Consider the following 26,092-nt stretch of genomic DNA (forward strand, 5'->3'; position numbering starts at 1 on the left):
AGTTGTTGTGATTAAAGGTTCATATTTTCTGATGAATTATCTAAATACACTCTGTCTTTGCACTGAATGTGTGCTCCTGTGTTTCACTAAACTGATACGTAGCCTGTTTATTCCATTTGTCCCTTTAAGTAACCCGTAGAATAAAACGCTGTCTGTGTTGACTGCTCAGGTTTGCAAAACAGTATTTCTTCATCACAACCATTCAACCACAGAGAGAGAGAGAAAGGATTGATTTGAATATCTTCTTCACCACAGCAGCAGCAGCAGCAGCAGCCAGCAGCTGAGTGACAATAAACTGTGATTTACATGTTTGATACTGGACAATTACAAGTAAACGCCTCCTGCGACCAATCAGTGCAAATCAGTGAAAACGCTGAAAGGACATTCAATCAGTTACAATCAAACAAACACTGCAGCGCCCCCCTGTGGCCAACGAGTGACACGACTCAAGCTTTTTCAAAATCTCATTTGTGGTTTCTGATATTATTATACTGTGTGTGTGTGTGTGTGTGTGTGTGTGTGTGTGTGTGTGTGTGTGTGTGTGTGTGTGCAAATACAATAAAACGCAATAGACAACTATATGACTATATTATTTCTTTTTGAACATAGAAATTAGGAGATTTTTGGTGGAAATTTAGGTGTAGCTGTGTTTTTTGTTTTGTTTTTGTTGTTTTTTAAAATCGTTTTTATTATTATTAATTTATTGTTTTGTAATCACATCACACCTACAGGCTACTGACCACTTGCCGAGCACCTCTGTATCTGTCAGAAATACTCAGGTGTCATTCAGCCTGTGTTGTAGTTTGTGATGGAGCAGGCCTGATCCAGCAGCCTTGAACAGACCTGCATGTGTCCATCTACAGCTCGGTGCTCTGCCACACTGCGGCTGGCTGGCGGTCTGACAATGACTTGAATGCTGATTATTGTGGAGATCGACAAAGGAGACAAGGAAAGGAGGAGATGAACCGTTTCCTGAGAGCTGGGGAGAATGGAGGGCTGCTGACGGACTGCAGGGAGCTGTCACACAACCACACTGCCTCATCCTCCTCCTCTTCCTCCTCCTCCATCTCCATCACCTACTCCTCCTCCTCCTCCTCCTCCTCCTCCTCCAGCGCCGCTGGCTCAGCCGACAGAGACGCGGCCCTGCCCTCGCTCCAGACCCGGGGACCTGTCGGCGGTGGCAGCGGCGGGTCGGAGCCGAGGAGATCCGCGCTTAAACGCAGCCGAGCCGGCCGGGAGGGACGAGAGGAACCGGAGGCGGCATCGGCGGCGGCAGCAGCGGCGGCGGCGGGTCACTCAGCGGCTGCCGGTGCGTTGCGCGGCGGCGGCGGCGGCGGCGGAGGAGAGGTGTGCGTCGGGGTCGGTAAGCAGCAGCAGCAGCAGCAGCAGCAGCGTCGGGTGGCTCAAGGACGCAGAGTCGGTGGAGAAGGTCTGGAGATGCTTTCAGCGGTCAGCAGAGACGTGGACGGCGGCGGCGGGAGCGGCAACAATAACAACAATAATAACGGCGTCTCCGAAGTGACCACGGCCTCTCCTTCTGCGACATGCGCCAAAGGCAAGGAGGAGAGGAAGGGGAAAAACGTGATCCGGGGCTGGAAGAGGGAGAGAGACAGGGAGAGGGACAGAGAGAGGGACGCCGCCGCTCCTCCTGTCCGGACGAGGAAGGAGAAGCCCGGCGATGGCTCGTCTCCTCCTCCCTCCGTCTTCCTCTCATCGTCCGCCCTGCCCGAGCATCATCTGTGCCGCGACGGCCCCGGACACTGCCACTGCGCCGCGCCGGACTCCAGGATCATGGGGGATAACAGCAACAATAACAACATCAACAACAACAATAATAGCGGGAGTAACGCTGCCAATAAAACCACCGCGCTGGATTGTGGAGTTAAAAGCGGCGGCGCTATTGTTGTCAGGCGGCAGCATGACGACACGCCGTCCGCCAAGAAACACAGAGGAGCCGAGAAGGTAAGCAGCTTTTTATTGTCTGGAGGCCAATAATAAAACACAGCAACAACAACAAAAAAAACCAAACACAACAGCGATCACTTAACACCTGCGGCTGTGCGATCTGTGCCTTAAACGTTTTCAGGCAGAATACTTTCATTTAAAAGATGAGAAACATGAACATAAAAGCAGAGAAATGAAATATTTTTGATATTCAGAGCACACACAGTCTGTCAGATGCAGGTGTGAAGGCCACAAAGAAGCCTGTACAGCAGACACACAGCAGGAATGTTTAAATGGATGGATGGATGAATGGATGGAGGGATGACCGCCTGCCTGCCACATGATATTTATTTCCTATTGTTGTTGCCCTGCTGGTGTCATTGTTCCTATCTGTGTGTCTGTCTGCTGATATTTACCATGCTGATGTACACAGAAGGGATTTTTTTCCTCTTTTTCTTTTTTTTCTTTTTTTGGAGGGGAGATGAAGAGAGGAGGAGGAGGAGGAGGAGGAGGAGGAGGGGAGGCAGCAGCAGCAGCAGTGTGTCCTGTCCTCCATCTCCATCCTCCCCCTCCTCTTTCAGAACCATTTAATTCAGTCCTCCTTGTTTTTGCTGGAGATTAGAGGAGAAAGCAACTATTTCCATGTGCTGCTGCAACTCAGCAGAAGGCGTGAGGGAATATGAATGAACCTCTTCTGTAAATCCTCTGTTTTTGTTGCATCTGCACAGGCTTTGTTTGCTCTTTTCATTTGGGAAAAGACCTATGATGTCAAAATTAATTAGGCGTTAAATCGTGGGTCAGAATCTTTTTAAATAAGACATAAAATCTGCAGGTGAACACATTGAACCGCTGAGGTTTAATGAGACACTTTCAGATAGGCCACATTTTCTAGTCATTTGAGGGGAATAGCAGGGATGTTGCCACTTGTGAAATCATCTTTGGGTTTAAATAAGTCGTCTGGAGAGAGGCAAAGATGGAGGAAGATGGACGGATGGGTTGGAGAGGTGAAGTGGGGAAAGAGATGTTTGATAGAGAGGGAGGAATTGGAGGTGACAGCAGAGGACACAGACTGAAAGAGTCTGATAGACACAGAAAATAAGAGAGAAACAGATGGAGGATATCCAGAAGGAGTTTTTTTTTTTTTTGGGAGGGGGGTGGAAGGGGGGGTGTTTGTGGATGCAGGATTAGACGAGGCAGGAAAAAACGAAGTGTCCTCCCTGCTGGCAGATGCTGCTGACAGGAGGAACGCTGGCCTGGCCCTGGCTGCTTTGTTTATTTGTTGATCTGAAGGATTCCCGTTTGGTGGTGAAACACACACTCGCACACAGTCACCCGTGAGCTCTGTGGTGACTGTAATGCATTCTCTGTCAACAATAATCTGAGTTTCACCTGAGAGTTCCTGTGATTGTTGCAGCAGAGCTCCAGAGGCTTTATTTGCACCCCGAAACACTGAAAAATCACATTGTTTTTGCACAGACTGAGTTAATCTCCTGAATATTGACTCAAACAACGGTCACTTCCAGACATGATCCGGAAAATCTCAATATTAATCAATATTACTGATAATACTGTCTGAAAGATGTCCGTGACCAGGAGTATCAAACACCAAAAAAAGGTTTTGAGATTCATTCTTGATCTTGGGAACACATGTGACCAAATATTCTGAACTCAAGTTTCCCTAACTAGTCTTTTCCAGAGCTTTTGATCGTTTCCTCCGGTCTGAGCAAGTTCCATTGGCTGAAGAAAGCTGTGAACGTTCTGGAAAAAGTAAATAAGGGATCCTTGATTTTCAAATATTTTATCACAGATACTAAAACATCTTTTCATGATTCCACAAAGTAAAATATTGCAAAAAAAGTACGTCAGGTGGCTTACTGGCTGCAGAGTTTGCATGTTTAATCATTGAATTTGTAAAGCTGTGATTAACAGAGAATCAATCACCACCTATTTTAATAATCAATTAATCATTTTGAGTCATTTTTTAAAGAGAAGTGTCCAAATTCTCTGGTTTCAGCTTCTCACATGTGAATATTACATGGTTTCTTTAGTCTTCTATGACAATAAACTGAATATCTTTGGGTTGAGAAAGGATATTCCCAGAAAAGGTATAAAGTTGGTTGATTAAAAAAGAATATTTGCTAATGTTGTATATGAATGTATAAGTTTAAATACATCAAATAAAGCTTTATTTTTAGGGATTTTGAGAGGTGAAAGTCCTGAAAATGATCTGATCACCTAAGTTTTTTAGTATTTTTGTGAGCAAAGTCTAACAACAATTATTAGCATTCGAATGGCGGATAAAGCTCAGGTGCAACTAATAACCTTAATGATGCATCTTAATGCATTATTAATTACACCTATGTTTAACAAGTCAAAATGTCTGCTGTGAGAAAGGTCTGTTGTTTTACTGGGAAGGCTTAAATAATATTTAAATATAGGCAGTAGGAGATTTGAGGGGGGATCCAAAATGACCAAAATGTATCTCCCTTGTTAACCAGCCACCCCCTCCCCTCTCCATCCCATAATAGCAGAGACAGTGCAGGGGCAGAGGGGTTGTTTAGTTGAATATGTTAGTCTGGTCTGCCTGATTCATTGATCCTTTATCTGGCTGAGTTTTGTGCAAGTTAGAATCTATGGCCCAGACAATGGCTCTGAAATATCAGCAGCCTAACTGTGCTGTGTATTGATAAATCCATGGCGCTCTCCATGGTGCTGAAGTAGCAGACAGATTTGTAAATGCGCCTTTTTTCTCTCAGTGCCACCGTTCTGTCAGTTTCATCTTGGATTTATAATATTCTCTAAACTATACACTGTGAATACTCAATTCTATTCTATATTATAGCCTATATACTCTATAGAGTAGTGTCACTTTTATAATAAAAGAGAGAGAGCGAGAGGATTATAGAGACACACTGCTGCCTGTAGTTTTCCTATAATATTCCCATAATATTTTTATGATTATTCGGCACCATCTGAGGTGCTGAAAATACACCCTCAGGCCAAGCCACCTCTGTAACAAAATATTTTAGGGGAGACATGACTAAAGATATAGTTTTTAATATAGATGTTTGGTGTAACCTGGGAGCGGAGCAGGTAAAGTGACTCAGGAAATTAACCTGCACTGACCGCACCGTACTCAGCTGCTACAGTTATATAATTCGAAGTGAAATTTATACTGTCAAAACTACAGCGTGTTTTGAAAAATAAGCATTATTAAAATGCTTAATGTCGACATCCAGTAAAAGAATATGCCTACACAAAATAAGTATGTAACCCAATAGCAGTTCTATTAAATTGAAATTAGAATAACAATTATAATATCAAGAATTGGGATAAGCCTATATGATAATCCTGCAAAAGTAACAAATCACCCACTGCATATAGGGCTGGAGCCTTTTTAAGTCAGTTGTATGACAGATGATTGACAGTTTTCTTCTTTGCTCAGGAATCAACATGAACCTTTCTTACACCTGACTGCTTGAATGCACCACTCGCTTTGCTGTCATCATGGTCTTTGCATCTGCTTTTCAAACAGAAAAAAACATGGCAACTGTTCTGAAAAAAACATCACATTTCTTTTCACTAAAATCCAAACTACTGTCCATCTGTTTTTAACATTTCTGTGTTTCACCAACCACAAACTGAGCTGCTGTCAACTGAGGTTGAAGTTCAACCTTAAAAATAAGTGTCACTCTTCATTTTGCACTCTGAGTTTAGGTGCAGTGTTTTTAATTATTCTTAAATCAGTTTAACTGCTGTTTCCAATTTACATTTGGAGAAGTGTTACACCCTGTGGAGGCACTGAAATTAATCAGATTGAACAGAATCAAATCAAATTGTGAGAAGAATGTGAGATTTTATGATGCACTTCATTTAAATTTAATCCAAAATGGATTATTTAGTTTTACCACCGCTGACAAGAACAATAGCAGAAGCACTAAATACACGGAATAGTTGCATAGTTGTGCAAATCTTAGATTTTATATTCAAACTAAAGAAGATTACTGCACAGAATCTTGTATTAAACATGTTTACAGAGAAGGCAGAGGTCCTCGGGTACTCAGTTAAGAAATGGTATCTTATCACTAGCAGCTGAAGAGTTGCATTTATGTGTTTTTTGTGATCTTAGTGTTGCAGAGGAGTCCACTATTTTTAGAAAATGCCTGGAGGCTCAGACAGAGAACCCAGGCTCCTTCATAAGAAGACATTTCTGTTATATAATTTAATATTTTGAAATGTTCTTGTTTTTGAATTTGTGGATCATAATTACGTTTGGTCATGGACTCGTTCTGGTTGTTGTTTCTGTCTAGTGTCTTGTATTCCAATACAGGTTGGTCAGTCAGTCAATTAATTAATCAGAAGAGGCTATAACCATGCTCCCAAGTGCCCGAGTTTTTATTAATACAACACTTTGACCTGCAAGGGCTTCATCAAAAAGGCTATACGCAGATAAAACTCACAGCTCAACCTACAATTACTGTGAGAGATCACATGATACAAATCACCCACCTGTCAATTTGCAATGTACAGAGAAAATGCACAATTTAGCCCATTAAGGGACATGTGATTGACTTAAAATAAATAAACATTGTGCAATATATTTCACATTTTTTAAAGACACAAGAAAGAAAAGTGTGTATATTGTACAGAACATGCATGACAAGAAACAAATCAGTATTTGTTCTACTGTAGATCTCTGCACCAGTGGGAGACCAGTTGGAGAGGGCGTATGGAAATTACATGTCTGCAATTCCTGTTTTTATTTGCTGCTTTTTGTCGTGACCCTGCACCCAACTAGGATAGGATGTTCCTTTTTTGCTTAGCAGCAGCTATTATGTTATTCATTTGCTTAGTTTAGCGTGTTAGCATGCTAACATTTGCTAATTAGAGCTAAACAGAAAGTACAGCAGAGGCTGATGGAAATGTCATGAGTTGTGCAGGTATTCTTCCTGAGTGTCTTTACCAAATTTCATGTTTCAGCCAACAGTATTTCACTCAAAGCCACAAATGTGAACCTCATTGTGGTGTTAGAAAAAAAGTCAAAGGATCACCAAAGTCATTAAGATTCATTGTCTGATAACCAGAAATATCTGTACCAAAATTTGTCCCAATCCATACCTTAAATGTATAGATATTTCACTGGATACGTGAAATATTTAACCTGCTTGTGGCATTAGAGGAAAAATCAGAGGATCATCAAAGTTGCCTTTGTTGTATTTTCATAGCAATCCATCTAAAGCTGCAATGATTAGTCAATTAATCGATTAGTCCATCGACAAAAATATAATCAGCAACTATTTAAATAAGCAATTAATCTTATTATTTTAAAGCAAAAAAGTCTCATGTGATAGTAAATTGAATATCTTTTTTGGACTGTTGGTTAAACAAACCAGGTAATTTGAAGAGGTCACCTTGGACTTTAGGAAACTCTGATGGACATTTTTCACTGTTTTCAGATGTTTGATAGACCAAATTAGTTGATTAATCGAGAAAGTAATCATTCAAGAGCTCTAAATCCATCCGATAGTTGTTGATATATTTCACTAAAAACTACAAAATGTCATATCAAGCCATTCAAATAGTTGTTGAGATATTCTAGTCTGGAACAAAGGGGTGGACCAACATTGCTATGACTGTTATATCATGGCTAAACCTATATACACAAGATGGATGGAATTTAAAGATCTAGAATAACGTCTGAAATGAACAAGCTACCCATAAAAATCTGATTGAGCCTCGCTGACAGAAATAAAAGCTGTTCTGCTGCTGCTGAGGCTCCGACTGTCATCTGCATGACAATAAGATGCACTCGAGTTTGTCTGTGAATGACAGCGGCTGCTCCGCGATCACTTTCTGTCTGTCAGTCTGGATCGCTGCAGGCTGACTGAAGACGAAACAACAAACACATTCAGCTCCTGTTGGATTTTTATTGGTTTATCTTGAATTCTGATCACCTCACAGGAGTGTTAACAAGCTCGCCAATATCCGGCTACTCCTCAGGATTCTTGAATGCTTTATTTTGTGTGTGTGTGTGTGTATGGTAGGGTTGGGCGATGTATACAGATTGGTATGTAACAATGGGGGATGGGTGCACTTTTGCATGTTGGATATTAATTACTATTTCTATTTTTTTCACATTTGAGCCCATCCACTGCCATTAGTGCTTGTCGATGATGGCAGTGTTTGTGCACCAGTCGTTGTTAAATACACAGGACACCTCCACAGCTCTTACTGGAGTCCTTATTTCTGACACTGCAGTGGTTTGAGCAGCCTGCTAGCTCTATAGCTGCGTCCAGGGCTCCTGGAAAGTTTCTGTAATAAACATCATGCAGCTCTCCTAAGTGGGTGTCTATGATGAGAAACGTAGTCTCAGCTCATCCATTTTATTGTCTGGTGGTCTGTGAGTGGCCTTCTTTAGTCATGCTAGGATGCAGGACCAGCAACCTCGCTTCTGTCTCCGTTGTCTCCGCCATCTTCGACACAGTAACCCACGGAGACCCCGATGCTCTCGCTATCTCTGCTGGTATCTGATGGGAGTGCTGGAAGGCACTCGTAGTGAAAAAAATTGGTGCTTTGTGTATGGAAACATCATATCCTATTAACCGTGATGAGCTCACAACATGAGATGCTGTGAAATCAGCAGCTCTCGAGTCGGCCCGTTTACCTGGTGGGTTTTAACAGGTTTGCACAGGCTCTGTTACCATGGCGATGTTGACAGTGTTTGGTTAATTCGGGGAGAGTTGTGATCGGTGTGTGATGTCGCATGTAAACAGCTGATCCCGAGCGAGTAGCATTGATGAGGAGAGGTGCATGTAGGAAAAAGCTTGAAGTGTAAAATGTTTGCATTACACAAATTATTTTAAAAATGTGCCGAAATCTACACAAACACATATTTCAGCCCACTTTTCCCAACATTACAGAATATTATTTCTTTCATGGTTGTTTAGGTCTTTATTATGCCCTTAGCATCTGACAAAAGGTAGAAAAATCTCACTTTTCTTGCATGTACATAGGAAAAAGATTACTGCACGTCACAGTAAAAAACAACTGAGACTTGAGTCGTCTTTTACTGTGCCAGCAAGTTTATTTTTATTCAACCTTAATTTAACCAGGATGTCTCCTGAGACACATTATCTGTTTTACAAGAAAGGTCTGGCTAACATGGCAGCGCTGTGTTGAATTTTTATCTGTTGTAGGAATGGATTTTTCCAAAGAGTGCCGCTGAGAGGATTGTTTTAGACACAATAGTAAAATTGGTAATGGAAACACATTTTAATTCTAGTCTTTTTGATGACCCTCGCAGTGTTGGGTAGTTAGTTCCACTACTCCCACACTACCATGCATTACTGGTGCAAGATAAATTAAAGATGGATCTGGTCAAATGCATGATGGAGGCTAAATTAAAATTTAGTCTTCTGTTATTCATACAAAATGTCATTTGGAATAAAACACCACATTTCTTTTGCAAAAAACTAGTACATACTGGTCTCTGTCAAGTCAGCACTGGTCATCTGGTGGATAAAATCTAATGAATCTCACACGTTACTTTACGTTTTTGCAGTTTTGGAACATTTTTTGATTATTTTTACTTCCTTTTTGTTTCTTTCTTGACAATTTTGTGCTTATTGTGAGTCTGTATTGTCTACGTTTCAAATGTCAGGTTATTTATCTTATTTTCTGATCCATATATTTGGCTTGTTTATCTTTTTCTTGTTTTAACGATAGATGTGATTTTAAATTGCTGTTTGTTTTATTGTTGCTCATATTGTGTGGATCCAGACAGACTAACAACCACTTCTGTGGAGGCTAAAGGGGATCCAAAAAAAAAACCAACAAAAACAGTAAAGAGTGAAGAATGGATTATGATTCATCTGACAAGATTGATGTAATATGCCTCCATGTGCACCAACATCATCATAACACTCATATCACAGCTAATTTTCTTCCATAATCCTGTGTGAAATTTAATGTTTGAATGTGTGAATTATCAAGAACTACAGTGATTTATGATAAAAATAGTTAAGATGATCAAAACATGGCTTATATATGACAGCCTATATCCAGAGTTAATAAAATCAGATTTATCCGCCTCTCGTCGCTCCACATTTTTCATTAACTCATTGAGTTCTGGCTTGAAAGGCTTAAGACGTCATTTTCAGATGGCTGAACAAAGTATGATTGACAGCTGTGTCCTTTAGTCAGACAAGCAACATAAACCCTGCCTGCACCTGATTGGATGAACACAACACTTACTGGGTTGTTATTGGTCTTTATCTCCAGTTTTTAAACAGAAAAAAACATGGCGGATGTTCTGGAAATGTCGGATTTCTCCACCGAAATCAGTCTCTGAAAAAAGGTGAGCATCACAGACATCAAATTACACCAATAATGTGTGGATGTAATGGTGTTAATGATGCTAAAAAGGAAAAAATTATCAATTATCAATGTGACAACAACAGAGATGTTGTGCATTGAATTCAGTTTGCTGCCTTTTTTGGTTCAAAAACATTCTTTCTATGCAGAATTTGTATTGTGCACCATAATTAGCGGCATTAAAGAAAATATTATCTTAAAAGAAAATATAATGTAATCATGACTTTCATGTTTATTAGTGGTCATTGTTTCCTTCTGGTGATCACTGACAGGAGTTTATAGTAGAACGTCCTTTTTATTTAGCGTGTTATCATCAGACAAAGGTCACTGGTCCTCAGCAGGATTCAAACTTACATCATCACATGTGTCCAGTCTGCACCTGAGGCTGATAATCAGCAGCACTTTGATGCTGTTTATCTTCTCATTTTCAAAGAAAATTGTCTGGAATTGAACCTCTAGCCAGCGTGGTCGGACTGTTATCTAACCGCCGGCCAGTCAGACGTCTTTCCCAAAACACTGAAAAACATGTTTCTAAAAAGGCAGAAAACGTGCCTCTGAGTCCGAACTTCTCATGTGGATTAAATGGGAGACGAATCAGCGGGGTTCTGACTCGTGTCTGCTGAGATGTCAGATCTGCAAAGACTCACATTTACAGCTGTTAGACTGTGAGTCATATCCTCAGTAATTTAACAAGGAGTGAGCAGTGACTCAAAACGTCTGTCCTCAACTCCACATTCAGAGCAAATTTGGCTGAAGCTGTTTTAAGACGGCAAAGAAATGCAGGGATGTTCAGAAAAAATGTAGATCTTTGCAACGTGACATCATAATTACATTACAAGGAGTAAATTGATTCATTATTATTATCAATATGTTGATAAGTGCAGCTTGAAGGTTTTAGTCTTGGGGTTGTGGTAGAAGGTGAATTCTGCTCTGTATTAAACCCAGACACCCTGATTTTCTGCTTCGCTACACAAAGCAAACAACTTCCTGCATTGGCACTGAAAGACTTTGTCTCTGGATATTAAAGCGCACTGTGGAATCGTCCCAATATGACAGTACAGATACTGGGCTGCGATTCCTTCTCTCTGAGTTGTAAAATCCTTTCTCATGAGACTATGAACTACTATTTTCAGTGTTTTGGAATCTGATAAACCAACAAACTCATTTGTGTTTCCTTCAAACTGGACTATTTTCAACTAGATTTAACTAAAATTGGCTGCTGTTGTGTCACACAATCCTCTGCACACAGTCAGTTTGAATCTCTTATAACTACAAACTCAGTGCAAACAAACAGTAATATTGTAAACAACATAGAACCAAAGTCCACATCTTGAAGTTGTATTTTCATTAATTGAAATTCTTCCACTCAGCAGCAGCACCTGTGTGTGACTGAATGAGTTTGATATCAATTAAAACCACCAACACACTTCTAAAGAAACCGAATTAAGTCTTGATTCAAAGTTTTCATTCATTTTACCCAACGTTTGTACATTAATTTGAATTTTCTTGGCAAAGAGCTGGTTGTTGTAGCTCAGGTATTGATGGAAACTTCAGGCTGCAACTAACGATTATTTCTATTATCGATTAATCTGATGATCTGATCTGTTATAATTCCAGAAAATATTCAGTTTACTGTCATTTATGACACAGAGAAGCTTCAAATCCTCAAATTTGAGAAGCTGCAACCTGCAAATGTTCAGTATTTCTGCTTAAAAAACAACTAAAATAATTATTTGATTACCAAAATGTTTATTGACTAATTGATTAATCGACTAATTGTTGCAGCTCTACTCAAAAGGTGCAGTTTCTTGTTGTCCAACAATTTATGATGGGAATTTTTCAAATCTCCAGGCGCTACTTAAGATTGTGTTTTATCAGATTTGATTATAATTTAAAAAAAAAATTGGTTCTAATTGGATCCTTTTGGGGATGAATATTCTTTTAAAAATATTCAGTTTTACCAGCTTCTGTTTGGTCAGATTTGAAGCAAACTATTTCTCACTGAGATGAAATGTTCAGGGTCAAAGTTTCTTTTTACCTTCACCACTATTTTCCATGTTTTACCATGTTGGGTAATAGGGATGTGCAGAGGGCCCAGTATTTGTATTTGTATCTGTATTTGTTGAGGCAGCAAAATTATTTGTATTATTTGTATTTTATTACGCTTATAATTTTAGAAAATTAAAGATGAAAATTAAAGTGATGTCCAAATTAAGAAATGTGCGTCATGTAGCAGGTGGATGTGACTCCCCTCGTTGAGACCTGCTGATAGACGTAACAGCGGAGCAGAGGAGAGACGCTGAGATAACGACTATAACTGACCTGCTCGCTAGTATTTGACATGTTTTGTTTTTTTCCTCCCAAAAACAAATAATTTTAAAAATATTTGTATGAAACAAATATTCGTTAAAAAAACCCCACTATTTGTGCTTTGCCGAATAATGTATTTGTATTCGGGCACACCCCTATAGGGTAACATAACATTTTCCTTCATTTTGTTCCTTGTTTTGTCTCTCTTGCTGAAGAAGACAAGCATCAGTTTAAAGCTCAGTGTAAGATCCAGCTTGGTTTTTTTTTATAGTGCAGAGTGGAGCTGGTGGATGAGTTCTGCTTTGTTCCGTCTGTCGGCTCCACTGGGCTGTGATTGACAGGAAGTTATCGGTTGAAAACATGAAAATCAGACAGGCAGAAGGCAGAAGTAGCCCCCCTGGTGAATTTGAGAAAAAATCTGAGGCTTCAGAAGTTTTTGAAAATGAGCGGGTGACCTTGAAAATCCTTTTTCTTCCCTTTAACACTACGTCTCAGTTTTCTTCTTCCTCTAATTTCAGTTTGACTTGAATTCTTCTATTCCTGAAAAAATATCTCATATTTCAGCCCAAAACATGACGTTAAGCGGTCAAACTTAACACAGAAATGATTTTCCTTTTGACTTGACTATTAGACAGAAGCTGAAATACGACACACGAAGGACAAGTGGACGAGTAGGGTGACTTAACAGCTCGGCTGACGGTATTGATCCCTACTCGAGGTGCAGAAGTGTGTTTTCAGAGCCGTACAGCAGCTCATGTGGAGGCTGGACTGAGAGTCCATTAGGTATCAGAGTATCAATGCCAACCCGTGTGAAAAGGCTTCATGGTACAAGCGTACGCCCACACACTCTGCGCTGCAGGCTGGCAGGTTTTTCCTCTGCATTCATTCATCACAGCCTTCACAGCTCAATGAAACACTGAAATAACAGAAAGCACATTACAATACGACCGCCTGACGTCTGTCACTACCTGCAAAACCTTCTAGGAGTCACCTCACATCCTCTTTGATATTTTATTTAACTCCAGCCTTCCCCAAAAAAACATCTTGTTCCTTCTGCACAGAGGAGGAGGGTTCTTCAGTAGCTCTTTTGGCTCAGACAGTGAGTTCCTCTCATCTGATGAAATCTAAATCAGATTGAAGCTTCTTTCATCTGAATCGATCCGTATGATGGAAAATGAGGTGAAATTGAGTCCAAGTCAAAAATGTTTTGGAAGATGTTGCTTTAATGTTGCTCGCTTAAAACATTTCATGTGATGTTAAAGTGTTTTTCATCGCATGAAAGATGCAGAAGTGATGATTTTATGTTCAGTTAATTGAGAAAGTTTTTATGTACAGGTTAAGGAAGGTCTGTGCAGAATAATTTAAGGTAAAAGCTTCCTGTAGAGATTCAGTTGAGCATGTTAAGGGTGTATTTGCACCACCCACGTGTTCTTTTTGCCCAAAAATGATATTTTTAAAAGGGGTTAGGGTTAGAGGGTTAGGGGTTAGAGTTAGAGGGTTAGAGTTAGGGGTTAGGGTTAGAGGGTTAGGGTTAGAGGGTTAGGGTTAGAGGGTTAGGGTTAGAATTAGGGGTTAGGGTTGGAGGGTTAGGGTTAGGTTTAGAGGGTAAGGGGTCAGGGTTACGGCTAGAGCTGAAATGAATAATTGATTAGTCGATCAACAGACAATGAATCGCCAACTATTTATTTTAAGATATTTTTTGAGCACCATTCTCTGTTTCCAGCTTATCAAATGTGAAGACTTGATGTTTTTCTTTATATGAGAGTGAACTGAATCTGAATCTTTTTTGACAGTTTTTTCTGAACAGTTTTTGACTGTTTGAATACATCACCTTTGGCTACTGAGAATTATAACAGGAGTTTTCACTATTTGTCCGTCCGTTTTTGATGTTTAGCTTCTCCTGACTTCAGTGCAGATTTGCTGTTTGGTTTGTGCCAAGTTTCTGTGTGTAGGAGGATGATCATACAACAAAAATTTGGCCTTTGGTTTGCAGTCTTCTGCGCTCTGCCATTCGGGGCAGGGCAGGTAGAGCACACTCTGTTTGTCTGAGCTTGTTTTCTGGAAACGACTGCCTACAATTTTCATGTATATGGGGATGAAGGCCTGAAGAACTCCACCATGTAGTCTTTGCAGCCAAAATAAATGAATCAATGAGCTAAAAGAGGCTTAAACGGACTGAAATCTGCATATAGTTGCAGAGTTGTGTTACTTCTCAGTGGGTTTGGAACCATTAGCAAAACCTTACAAGTGTTTAATGTTAAACCTCAATTACAAGTAGTAGTGAACACAACACTGACATATCATCAGCTTTTCAGTTGATATGTTGAACTTGTTAGCAAACAGTTGCTTATTTCCACATCCAGCAGTTACGGAGCAACATTATCATTCATTTGGAGTCGTGTTTCTGTCCACCTGGTGAATGTAAGTCCAATATTCACTCTCTTTTAGCTCTGTTTTTGGTCTCCACCAACTCCTGAGGGAAATATCTGGCTCTATAGCTGCTAAATTCTCCACTATGTTCACCAGCTAGTCTACAGCTAACTGTGTTGTTTGCTGTTTGGTGCTGAGCAGGTAGTGTACAGCGGCTTTTTAGAGCTTTTTCTCTGAAAATGATGCTATGATAGAAGAAAACAAAATAAAAACCTTTTAAACTACTGTAGTATCTCTGTCCTCTTGGAAAATTACTTTTTTTTTTAAAGATTTTTTTGGGGGCATTTTTACTTTTATTTGACAGCAGGTTTGAAGCACTTGAAGGAACAATCATAGTAAACGTTAAAAGGTCATTTTAAGGGCTTATGTGAAAAGTGATAAATTACTGTTCATTCCTCGTCCATGTTGCTATAATATCAACTGCAAGTCGTCATATCTGCAGCCTACATCGGCGAGCTGGCATGTCACATCATGAATTATTGTTATTTCATTATTTCATTTCTAAAAGATAATTGTTTTTCTCTTGAATATCTTGTAAGAAGCATTTCTGTGTGCTGAGTGTCCAGTCGCTCTGCTGTCATTAAGGTTTCAAATTTCCTCTCTTGGAAACCATTATTGAGTCTCCTGTATATTAAAACCTCTCTCTGGTGTTACATCTGCTGCCAGACTGGAAGCCTGAGACGTCGGCCTCAGCACGGATGCTTTTTAATTATATCGTTATGAAAGCTCTACGTGCAAACGCCGCAACTCCAGGAGATTAATTTACGCAGAATTGGACTAACATAATTATTGTTAATGGTTGATTGTGCAGAGTAATATCCATTGTTTCTCACTCTGTTGGTTTAAATGCCATTACAGCGTGTCATTTAAAAGGAAGGTGAGTGGTGTGTGTGTGTGTGTGTGTGTGTGTGTGTGTTCATAATGTAGAGACTGAAAGAGAGTGGAGATGAGAGAGGCTGGAGAGAGGAAAAAAAAATGGCGACCAATTGCAGAAACACACACGTGCAAAAACACACACAAACCGCAGATCGTCTGCATGCGCTCACACACACACACACACACACACACACACACACACACACACACACACAATGCCTCCTCTTTCAGCAGCCTGACAATAAAGACAGGGATGATTTCTGTCTGGGAGGGAAAAAAAAAAAACTGTCAGTGTGGCTTCTCACTGAGGGATTTAATAGGAGGGGAGGAGGAGGAGGAAGAGGAAGATAAAGGGAGGAGAGGAGGGGACATGAGGACAAGACATGAGAGGAAAAAGAGGGGGGGGGGGGTGGGAGGTAGAAAGGAGGGAGGAAGAAAAGGATGATAGGGTAAAAATGTGAAAAGGAAAAAAGGAAGGAAAGGAAACTAGAAGAGGAAAGAAGGACAAAGAAGGAAGAAGATGGAGAGAAAAGGGGAGGAGGAAAGAAACAGCAGAGAGGGAAAGGCAGGAGAGGAAGAGAGGAGACAAACAAACAAAAGAGGAGGAGGCAAAGAAAGAGGAAGGAGAGAGGGAAATAGGAACAGAAGATGGGAGGAAAGGAAAATAAAGGGAGGAGAAGATAAAGAAATAAGAGGAAAAGGGGGGAGGAGGTAGAGGAACGGGTGGAAGAATTGGTGAGAGGAAAAAATGTGAAAAGGAAGAAGGAATGAAAGGAAATTGAGGAAGAGCAGGAAGAGGAAAGAAGGATAACAAAGAAAAAGGAGGAGAGAAAAAGGGGGGATGTGAGGCAGAATCAGAAGTGAGAAAAGAGGAGGAGGTGGAAAGAAACAGCAGAGGGGGGAAAAGGAAAAAGATGAGAGGAGTGAAGAAAGGACAGAAGGAGAGAAAAAAGGGAGGAGGGAGAAAAAATGGAGAATAGACAGAAATAAGAGAAGACAGAAGGAACAGAGGATAGGAGGAAATGAAAAAAGAGAGGAGAAGAGGAAGGAAACAAGGACAAAGAAAGAGGAGGAAGAGGGAGGAAAGAGGATGATGCAAAGGAGGGAGAGGAAAGAAAAGGGAGGAAGAGAAAAGTAGGAAGGGAAACAAGAAAGGAAATTAATGAGCGGGGGTGAAGAGAGGACAAGAAGGAAAAAAAACAAGCGGAGGAAGAAGGAAGAAGAAACAGGAAAAGGGAGGAAGAGGAGGATGAGGAAATGAAAAGGGAGGAGGGAAGAAGAGGAGGACAACAAGAAATGAAAAAGGATAAAAGGGATGGAGGGATTGATAAAAGGAAGGAAGTGAAGACAGGAAAAAACAAAAAGGAAAGGGGTGAAATGAAAGAAGATGAAGAGGAAAGGATGATGAAGCAGATAAATCCACTTCAGGCAACGTTTTTCTCTCCAAACATGATAAAAAAAAAAAAAAATCCAGTTTTACATCTATAAACACTCCTGCATCCATTATCAGAGCTGGATGAGGGGGCGGATAAATGAAAAAGATGGATGGATGGATAAATGAAAAGATGGACGGATAATTGGATCGTTGGATTGCTAAAAATTCTTTATTAGCATTTTTGAACACATACATACACCGCGGGGTGCCTCTGTAGTCTGTGGCGCATACAAATGTGATTGAAGATTTAAAAAAAACCAAAAAAAAAAAACCCATAAGAACCAAAGATAAAAAAATGTCTCTTTGTTTAATTATAGATTTTAGAGGCTGAATTAATGGAAAACTCAGCTGGCTCCCCTGACATCCACCCTCCACCCTCCACCCTCCCTCTCCTGATTAATTTGGGTAAATACAGCTCAGTATGCGAGTTAGGACAGCTGTTTGTGATTCAAATGCAACACAAAGCTCCAGCCTGTGAGGAGGAGGAGGAGGAGGAGGAGGAGGAGGAGGAGGAGGAAAACATTCACGGATAATCTGCTTCAGGTTGAACTGCAGCAGCAGCTTTTTTTTTATTTCTCTCTCTCTCTCTCTGTCCATCCCTTCATCCTCTCACCGCTCAAGCGTCCAGTCGGAGTCAGTCGGTGTTGACAGGCGGAGACGTGATCATACAGTGTGTGCTGTTTAATGGTTTTAATTGTTTGTGTTATGATCATAATTTCCAAAATGACCACCAGCACACTTATTAGAGGGCCTGAATTTAGAGATTGAGACCAGAATGAAACATGGCTGACATGGTTGGAGCGTCTAGCGGCCATCGTTGGCACTTTAAGGAATTTCAGCCTCAAGACGTGGTAGCTGCTGCCCATCGTTCTCGTCAACATTATTCTAAAAATGTTTGACATTTACGTCTTTAATAAAGATTGTTGACCTCGTTTGTGTCACTGCAAGAAATAATAACGACACCATAAGAGAGATGCAGCCATACTAGCGGCTCTGTGCTTGATCTAAATGCTAAAGTCAGCATGCTAAAGTCAGCATGCTAACATGCTCATAACAAATAAAATAACCAGTTTACAGTCATCTCGAGAGAGAGAGAGTCAGCTGATTTCTTAACTCTCATGTAAACGAGAAACCTAGTTTCCGTAATCGGGTAGGGGTTTACAGAAACCGGGTAGATTTCTCCCAGAAGACGGAGATTTCTCTGCCAGGTTTAAGCTAATCAGCTTTTTATGAGTTCGCATGTGAATGAAGATTACAGACAAGGAGAGCACAGATCAAAGCAGCTGGATACGCAGTGATGCATCCAAAGTCTAAATAAGTCAGTTTCCAACATTCTGAACATTTGAGTAAAATTTGGTAAAATGTTGTCTGTCTGTTAGGGGTGTGCTCAAATACACATACGTTATTCGGCAAAGCACAAATAGTGGGGGTTTTTTTTTACGAATATTTGTTTCATACAAATATTTTTAAAATTATTTGTTTTGGGGAAGAAAAAAACAAAACATGTCAAATACCAGCGTGCAGGTCAGTTATAGTCACTATCTCTGTCTCTCCTCTGCTCCGCTGTGACGTCTATCAGCAGGTCTCAACGAGGGGAGTCACATCCACCTGCTACATGACGCATATTTCCTAATTTGGACATCACTTTAATTTTCATCTTTAATTTTCTAAAATTATAAGTGTAATAAAAACAAAAACAGGATTTTTAAGCCTCTTTCCACTTTTATTCGAATACAAATACAAATAATTTTGCTGCCTCAACAAATACAGATACAAATACAAATACTGGGATCTCTGCACATCCCTACTGTCTGTCTTCCTGCTGCCGTTCTGTTACTCCGTTACAGATGCTAACATGCTATTGTTGTGTTCACCATCTCACTTTAACGTGTTAGCATGCAAACGTTTGGTAATTAGCAAAGTATTAGAAAAATGGGCGATGCTAGATGAAACGTCAGGGGATCATCAGTTATTACAAGTCATCCGAAAGGGAAAAAGATAATTTCAGTCAAACTTTCATGGCCGTCCATCCAGTAGTTGAATCAAAGACAGACCAACATTTTTTTGAGCTTTGCTGCTTGTAGGGCTAAAAAAAAATGTCTCACTTTCTGTGAGAGTATTATTTTATTATAGACTTACATCATGTTTGCAGGGCTGATGCTTCAAAAAAATAAAAGTTTGTACGGCTCATGCAGAAATCAAAAGTCTTACTCGAAGGTGGGATGAAAAGCCGGATGTCATAAAGAAGACATTCATAGTGTCTCTGTTGTTCATACTAAAAGTTACAGAAATAGTTGTGTAACAAATGAAAAAAAGAATTAAAGAGACACGTTCAAACACTCTGTCCAGCAGTTCTCTGGCAGCTTTAGTCCGCCTCTTTATGATGGTTGCAGTTACGTTTTTAACCTTCTTTTTTACGATCACGAGAGATCCACTAGCTTCTCTCTAAAAGATGGGGGTCAAACTTCATGATCCTCACAGTCTTTTAAGCATCTTCTTATTTCCCAGGACGTGTTTTCCTTGCTGAGTTGCAGCAGATTAATACATTACGGTAGTCTCATGTTGGTTTGTTGCCACCAGCAGTAAATCTACACACGATTACCGCAACGATGATACCCATGTGGTTTACCTAATTAAGATTGCTGAAGGCTTATATGAGCTTTTGGTTGCTTTACAGGTCTGTGAATTTAAACCCCCCCAATATTTACAAAGAGTTCCCATCATGGCCAGTATGGACAGCAGGAAGGATTGTGATGAACTACAACTCTCTCAGCGTCCATACTGTCTGACAGAAGTATTGTATTAAGATAGAAAAAATACAAACATATCCTTTAATCCCATTATCTGGAGATAACACGTTTTGTCGTGATGGATAAATATCTTGTTTCCACAAGAAAACAAAAGGTGATTTAGTTATTTCATAGTAACTTTTGTTTCCACAAGATAAGGTGATAATTACAGTATCTTGTTATTTTGAAAAAAAAAAACAACCATTTAATTTCTTGAGCTGTTTATCTCGTTATCACAAGAAAACGACTTTGATATCCTGAGATAAAGAGACAATTAACTCGTAATCTTGACATAACGTGAAAACAATTATTCCATATCTGTGTTGATCTTGTAAAGTCTATTTTTTATTTTGTTAGTGGGCATTGTGCTTCTCTGTGTGAGTTTTGCAAGGAGAAATAGAATAAAACATCCTTTTTTCTTTTCGTGGTATTACACAGAGATTTGGTCCGTCTGGTGATTCTGTAGCTGACTGTGAGGAAGGATGTCGGTGGATTTTATCTGAAAGAAAGTCAGGAAGACAGATTCTGTGTTTGTGTGAAGCTTCGGGGGTTATGCATATTTTAGTGTTATTTGGGTCTTTGTGTATTTTGTGTTCCTGCGTGGTTTAGTTAAAGCAGTACTACTTGAGGGCCCCCCCCCCCTTCCCCTTCCCCACCACATATATATATATATATATATTTCTTTACATCTCAGTCTTTGTTGCCCAACCAAAGATACTGACGGCTTCACAAAACCTTGTCTTGCAGACTCAAGGGGGAAAAAAAACAACAACAGAAATCAATCACAGAAGCTGGAGGTGATGCAATTTCAATCAGCATCAGTATAAGGGAGGAGAAGAAGAAGACTGAACACTAAATGAAAGACATTGACACTGCAGACGTGAGCGGTAACTTGTGAATTCAGATTAAGTCCTCATTCCTAAACAAGAGAAATTTGAGCATGAAAATTTGTTTTTTGATGTCAGTACAGAGCCCCCGAACTCCAAGAAAAGAAAGAATGTCTTGCACGCGAAAAATATATATAATTTTTTGCGACTTTGGGGTAACCTTTAAAATGTAAAATGCATAGACTGTATAAAAATATGGACGTAGTTACCGTGACGTCACCCGTTGGTTTCTGAAGAGCGGTTTTGAAGCTCAAAGTGAGCCACTCCGGCCGTCGCCATCTTGGCAGTGCGTGACGCTGCCTAACTCCCAGCCAATCAATAATGGGCAGAGAGGCGGGGTCGAATGGCTGAAACAAGCCACCTAGCGGCTGGCGGACCTGTCACTCAAAGCAGCCATGTCCTTCATTATGCAGAACTTTACGGCTTAATAAAATTTAAACAGGTGAGTTATAAAAAAATTCACCCCCCGTACAGTTGTCATGAAAGAGGAAATTAGCTACAGAGACCAAAACCGTTAACCAAAACTGTATTGACCCGCTTTTGGAGCCTCAAGTGGCCATTCAAGGAAGTGCAGCCATTTTGCCGCTTGGTAAAATGGCTGCGAACACAGTTAAAGCTACGAGTCTGTGAGACGCAATTCAGCACATGACCAGTGGTCAGTATGTTTTATTTTACCTAATGTCTTAGAGTGGACAGGAAGGATTGAAACATCTTTTTACCATAAGTGTTGCAATATAGGGGCATTTGCAGGGAAACAGTAATCTTCTACATATGCATTTCCATATGCTGCTGTCCGATACGCCACCTACTGTGGCAACCAGGGAATGACCTTAACACACACATAGATACAAATGGTTCTAACACTACCAATTTGTTTTCCCAGTTACATTTTGTTGGGAAATGTAACTGCTGCCTGGAGGATGTTCACAGAAATTAAAAATACAGTTAGATAATTATAACAAAACATAAATAAATAGATAAATAACTGTAACAGACAAGGTTAAAACAATTTATGATATTAATAATTAGGGGGAATCAAAGGCCAAAGGTGTTACTACATTCTTCTACATGCATGGACCCTCTAAAGCACAAGACTTTGATAACGGAGACGGGGGTTTGCAACTGTCCTGGTCCACAGTTCAGCAATAAAATCATACTTGAAGCACTACAGAGCGTCTGGCTGCATGGGAGCTGAGAGCCCTGTCAGCCGAGGTGAAGTGATGATTATGCTGGACGGCAGTAAAGGTAACGGTGCCAGAGTCTTTGTTTAGCTGACTTCACAGTGAAGCTGAGAGCAGACATGAGACAACTTTATCATCACCCTTCTTTATTTTCCACTGGTTTTATCAAGTTTATAGCTTTGCCGTGCTATTTTTGTGTTGCTCTGCATGCACACACACACACACACACACACTGAAAAAAAAATAAAGCAGATTATTTTACTGACAAGATGGGTTTTAATTGGGGGTTTCTGACATTTAGCGGGCATCTCTAGTCCCTCATGAGTAGAGCTTATGGGCCACACAAAAATAACAAGCACTCTTTATCCAAACATGATCCTAACAACGTTTGCTTGCACGCTTGTCACAATTTATGAGGTTTATATTTGCACTGTAGTGTCTATAAATCATTTCCTTAAATTGTCTGCAATGCATTACCCCTATTATTGTATTACATCATTTATATAATAATCTTATGTAAACATGATACTTTGCCAGATCATGCAAAAACAGATTTTTAGGGAGCTGTGAAGACAGGATAATTATTGTACTATTTAATATAAAAATGGAACAGCGTGTACATTCATTCTCTACATTCAGCCAAAGAAAACCCAAACATGTAATCCTTTTAAAGCAACGTATTACACAGATTACTGCTTTGGCAGCCTTGCTCAGAGGCAAGGTCAGACTGTCCTCCCACATCCTCAGTTTGACGACACAAGCTTGTTTCTTTAATGCTAAAGCTGCCTGCACTTTAGTGATGTTTTGCTGTGATTTTCCTCTGTTTTTTTTTAATTAAGAAACAGTGTGAGAAAGGATGATTTGTTTGAAGCGTTTAACACGCGAGGGAGCAGGCTTGTGTTTTTTTTTTTTTATTGTTATTGTTACTGTGTGACTGTGCGTCCTAGCTGACTATAGCTGCTGTGTGAATTGCGACTGAGAGTTGTTGTTCTGGGTGTCTGAGGGAGGAAAAACGGCAGAACAGAAATCACCGGGGATCGTGATTCTTCTTTTATAGTTAATTTGCTTTGTGATTTGGTAGAAGAAGTCCTGGGTGGTCTTTGTCAGCAGCTGTGTGGGAGTTAAGAGGCGGTTTCAGGAAGCACAGAGGATCATCTGTGTTTTGTTTTATTGCTATTTTGTATTATAAATTTGCATTGTTTATCAGGGTTTTAACATTGATACAGCGCGGTACACAGCTGAAACAAAGCTTCTCATAATACCTGGAGTACAGATCCTGTCAGCATGGGAGAGCCTGGAATAGAAACTCTTTGAGCTTTTGAGTTAGGAAAGAGGAGTTTTGGGAAGTAGCAAGCATTGGCATTACACCAAATAACCTTATAAATAATAATAAGTAATTTGTCCCCTTAAATTATCTTTATCAAGTTTCCACATCAATCTCATCCCCCTCTTGAAAGTATGAGACACTTTTCAGAGATTAGTGAGTCACAAAGCCTAGAGGGTGTCAGGAGAAATCCTTGTTAAAATTGTGCACAGATATTATTTATTCATGCACTTGAATTATGTCATTTAAGCACACAAATTAGTACTGTAGCAGGAGAAACTGAGGTTTCAGGTTGTTGTGTTTAATGCAGTCAGTTAGGAGGAGTAACTCTTGTGTTAACAGCAGGTTAGCAGTTGTGTTTCAAGGTGTCACAAATGTTTAATTCATTCCTTCATGTTAAATCATCAGGCCATCATATTCATTACATCTGTCCTCGTTCCCCAGAATCTTTTTTTTATACAGATGTGATGCTACATTGGAAGTTGTTTACAATACAGTAATATTAGTCCGCTTCAGCTGCTGCAGTATCAGGTGCACACGTACCACTGTGCAGCTTAATGCAGTGTAAAATAAACAGTGAAAGCTGTCAGGACAAAAACAATCTTAATGTCTAGTTTCTATTCTGGTCTTTACTTTGAATTTTCTGTTTTTACAAGGTGCTATAATAGTTACTAGTACTAGATTTAGAGACTGATTATCAACTGATAGTATTAAGAATATATGTTCAGTAAAAGGCAAAAGCTAGACTAGACTGAAATACTGAAAAATTTCCATTTGCATAAATACATTATTTGGCCTACTGCCGCTACTGTTGGTTCATATTGTTAGAAAGAAAAGGTCCAGAGTGCTCGGAAGTTCAAACAAGTGTGATGAAGGTGCTATTTGATAGAGAACACAAAAGTTCAGAGAAGAAGAAAGGTCCAAGGCACGCTCCTGGCAAAAAAGCCTTTATTCAGAGAGTCATTTCATTTAATTTCAACACAGGACATCAGGGCCAATATGCATGAGGAACCTCAGTGCTTAACTGTATTTGATCAGTTTGCCTCTTCAGGAAGTGTTATGTAGGCTGATGATTTGGCTAAATACCTGAGTAACTGTACTGAGGAGGTGGAACACAGCGAAGCTATGTAGCTATTTTCATAGCTATAACAAGGAATGAGTCATACAACAGTAGTATTTGTGTACTATGACACAAGTTTATACAGGATATAAAGATACCAAAAGAGACAAACAACCGTATATTAATTAATTAGTAGAAGTAAACCAACAATTAGAAATTGAAAAAGGTTTTTATATTAAAAAAAGGTCTTATAAAACCTCTGGACATTGTAAACTGTAAAGTCCATGAAACTAAAGCCCCTTCATGAGTCTGCTTTCTCACTTCTTGGAGAGTTTTCTGCAAGAGAAGGAGCTCATCTACATGTTGCGGAGTGAGGCAGCTCCTTTGTGCAGTAACAGTATCGCCAACGGTTGAGAAAACTCTCTCAGAGGGGATGCTGGAAAGATACTGGTTCGATCGGCTCCCCTGCATGCATCCTCCACCAGTTCAGTGGATTTTCAGAGAGTGGAACAGGTTTTTACTTCTGTGGGACTGTGGGAGGACAGTCTGACCTTGCCTCTGTATCTGTTCACTTCTTCCTGTGCCTTGTCAGTCAGAGTTTTCTGTGATACTGTAGATTTTTGACATGTAGACTGGCCCAATGCAGCCATCAATGCTGAAGACTCCTTTGACCTCTTTGGTGAAGTAGCAGGGGCATCATCCAGTTCAACAGGACCAAGGGAGTTGTCTTCCTGCTGTACAGGAACAGTATCAGCTCCATCACCACCAGATTCTTCGCTGTTGAAAGAAATATTATATTCAGGAATGAACTTAATGGGAAAATCAATTGGGAACCCACTGGGGAATTCAATTATTTAATATTGCTGCTAACACTAAGAAAAAGACTGTTTAGAATTTATATTTAAATACTGAAGTGTACAGGAACAGCCAGGAATCAGTTATTTCTATACTTCTATTACTTGCATTAGATGCCTCAACTTGCTCCAGACCAGCAGCTTCAGTCATCAGTTTGAAGAATATCGTCACAGGCGTCATTAGACGAGAAAGGCAGGGGCTTGAAGCAAGGATGTAATGCTTTCTTTACATACAGCTTTTCCTTCAGGACACATATCTTAAAGAGATTTCACATATTTCAGTCACTGTTACACAGACAGACAGACTGACACACACAGACGTTAAGTAAGCATGAGTTCAACTTGTTGTATACAGCCGTCTTGAGGTCTTTAATCACTGTGGAGTCGTGGGGGACGCTGCTCATCTCCTCCAGCAGCTGTGCGTGCAGAGGTGCAATGACAGATAGAGTCGGGGTCTTCTCTTCAGACATTACCAGTGTGGCTGCTTCAGTGTCTCAAGAGCTTTCACCACATCTTCTGCGACCGTTATGTCAACCTCTGTCAGAGTGCTGAGATCACTTTCGTTACATTCCTGCGCACTTCAGGTGACAGCAGAGCTGCCAAGATTGCTGGTTGCTGCTTCAGGAAGT

At 40.1% G+C, this 26,092-nt stretch overlaps 1 protein-coding gene across 1 annotated transcript in view; it reads left to right on the top strand.

The window, feature by feature from the left end:
- The first annotated feature begins 689 nt into the window (after positions 1 to 689).
- The window catches only part of znf608 (zinc finger protein 608), a 63,895-nt gene continuing 38,492 nt past the window's right edge, over positions 690 to 26,092 (top strand). The window contains exon 1 of the mRNA XM_044333155.1: positions 690 to 1,962. Coding sequence (XP_044189090.1) covers positions 961 to 1,962 — 1,002 coding nt within the window. The 5' untranslated portion in view covers positions 690 to 960. The remainder of the gene's footprint in view (positions 1,963 to 26,092) is intronic.

Source organism: Thunnus albacares, chromosome 2 (assembly GCF_914725855.1).
Source record: "Thunnus albacares chromosome 2, fThuAlb1.1, whole genome shotgun sequence".
Classification (NCBI taxonomy): domain Eukaryota; kingdom Metazoa; phylum Chordata; class Actinopteri; order Scombriformes; family Scombridae; genus Thunnus; species Thunnus albacares.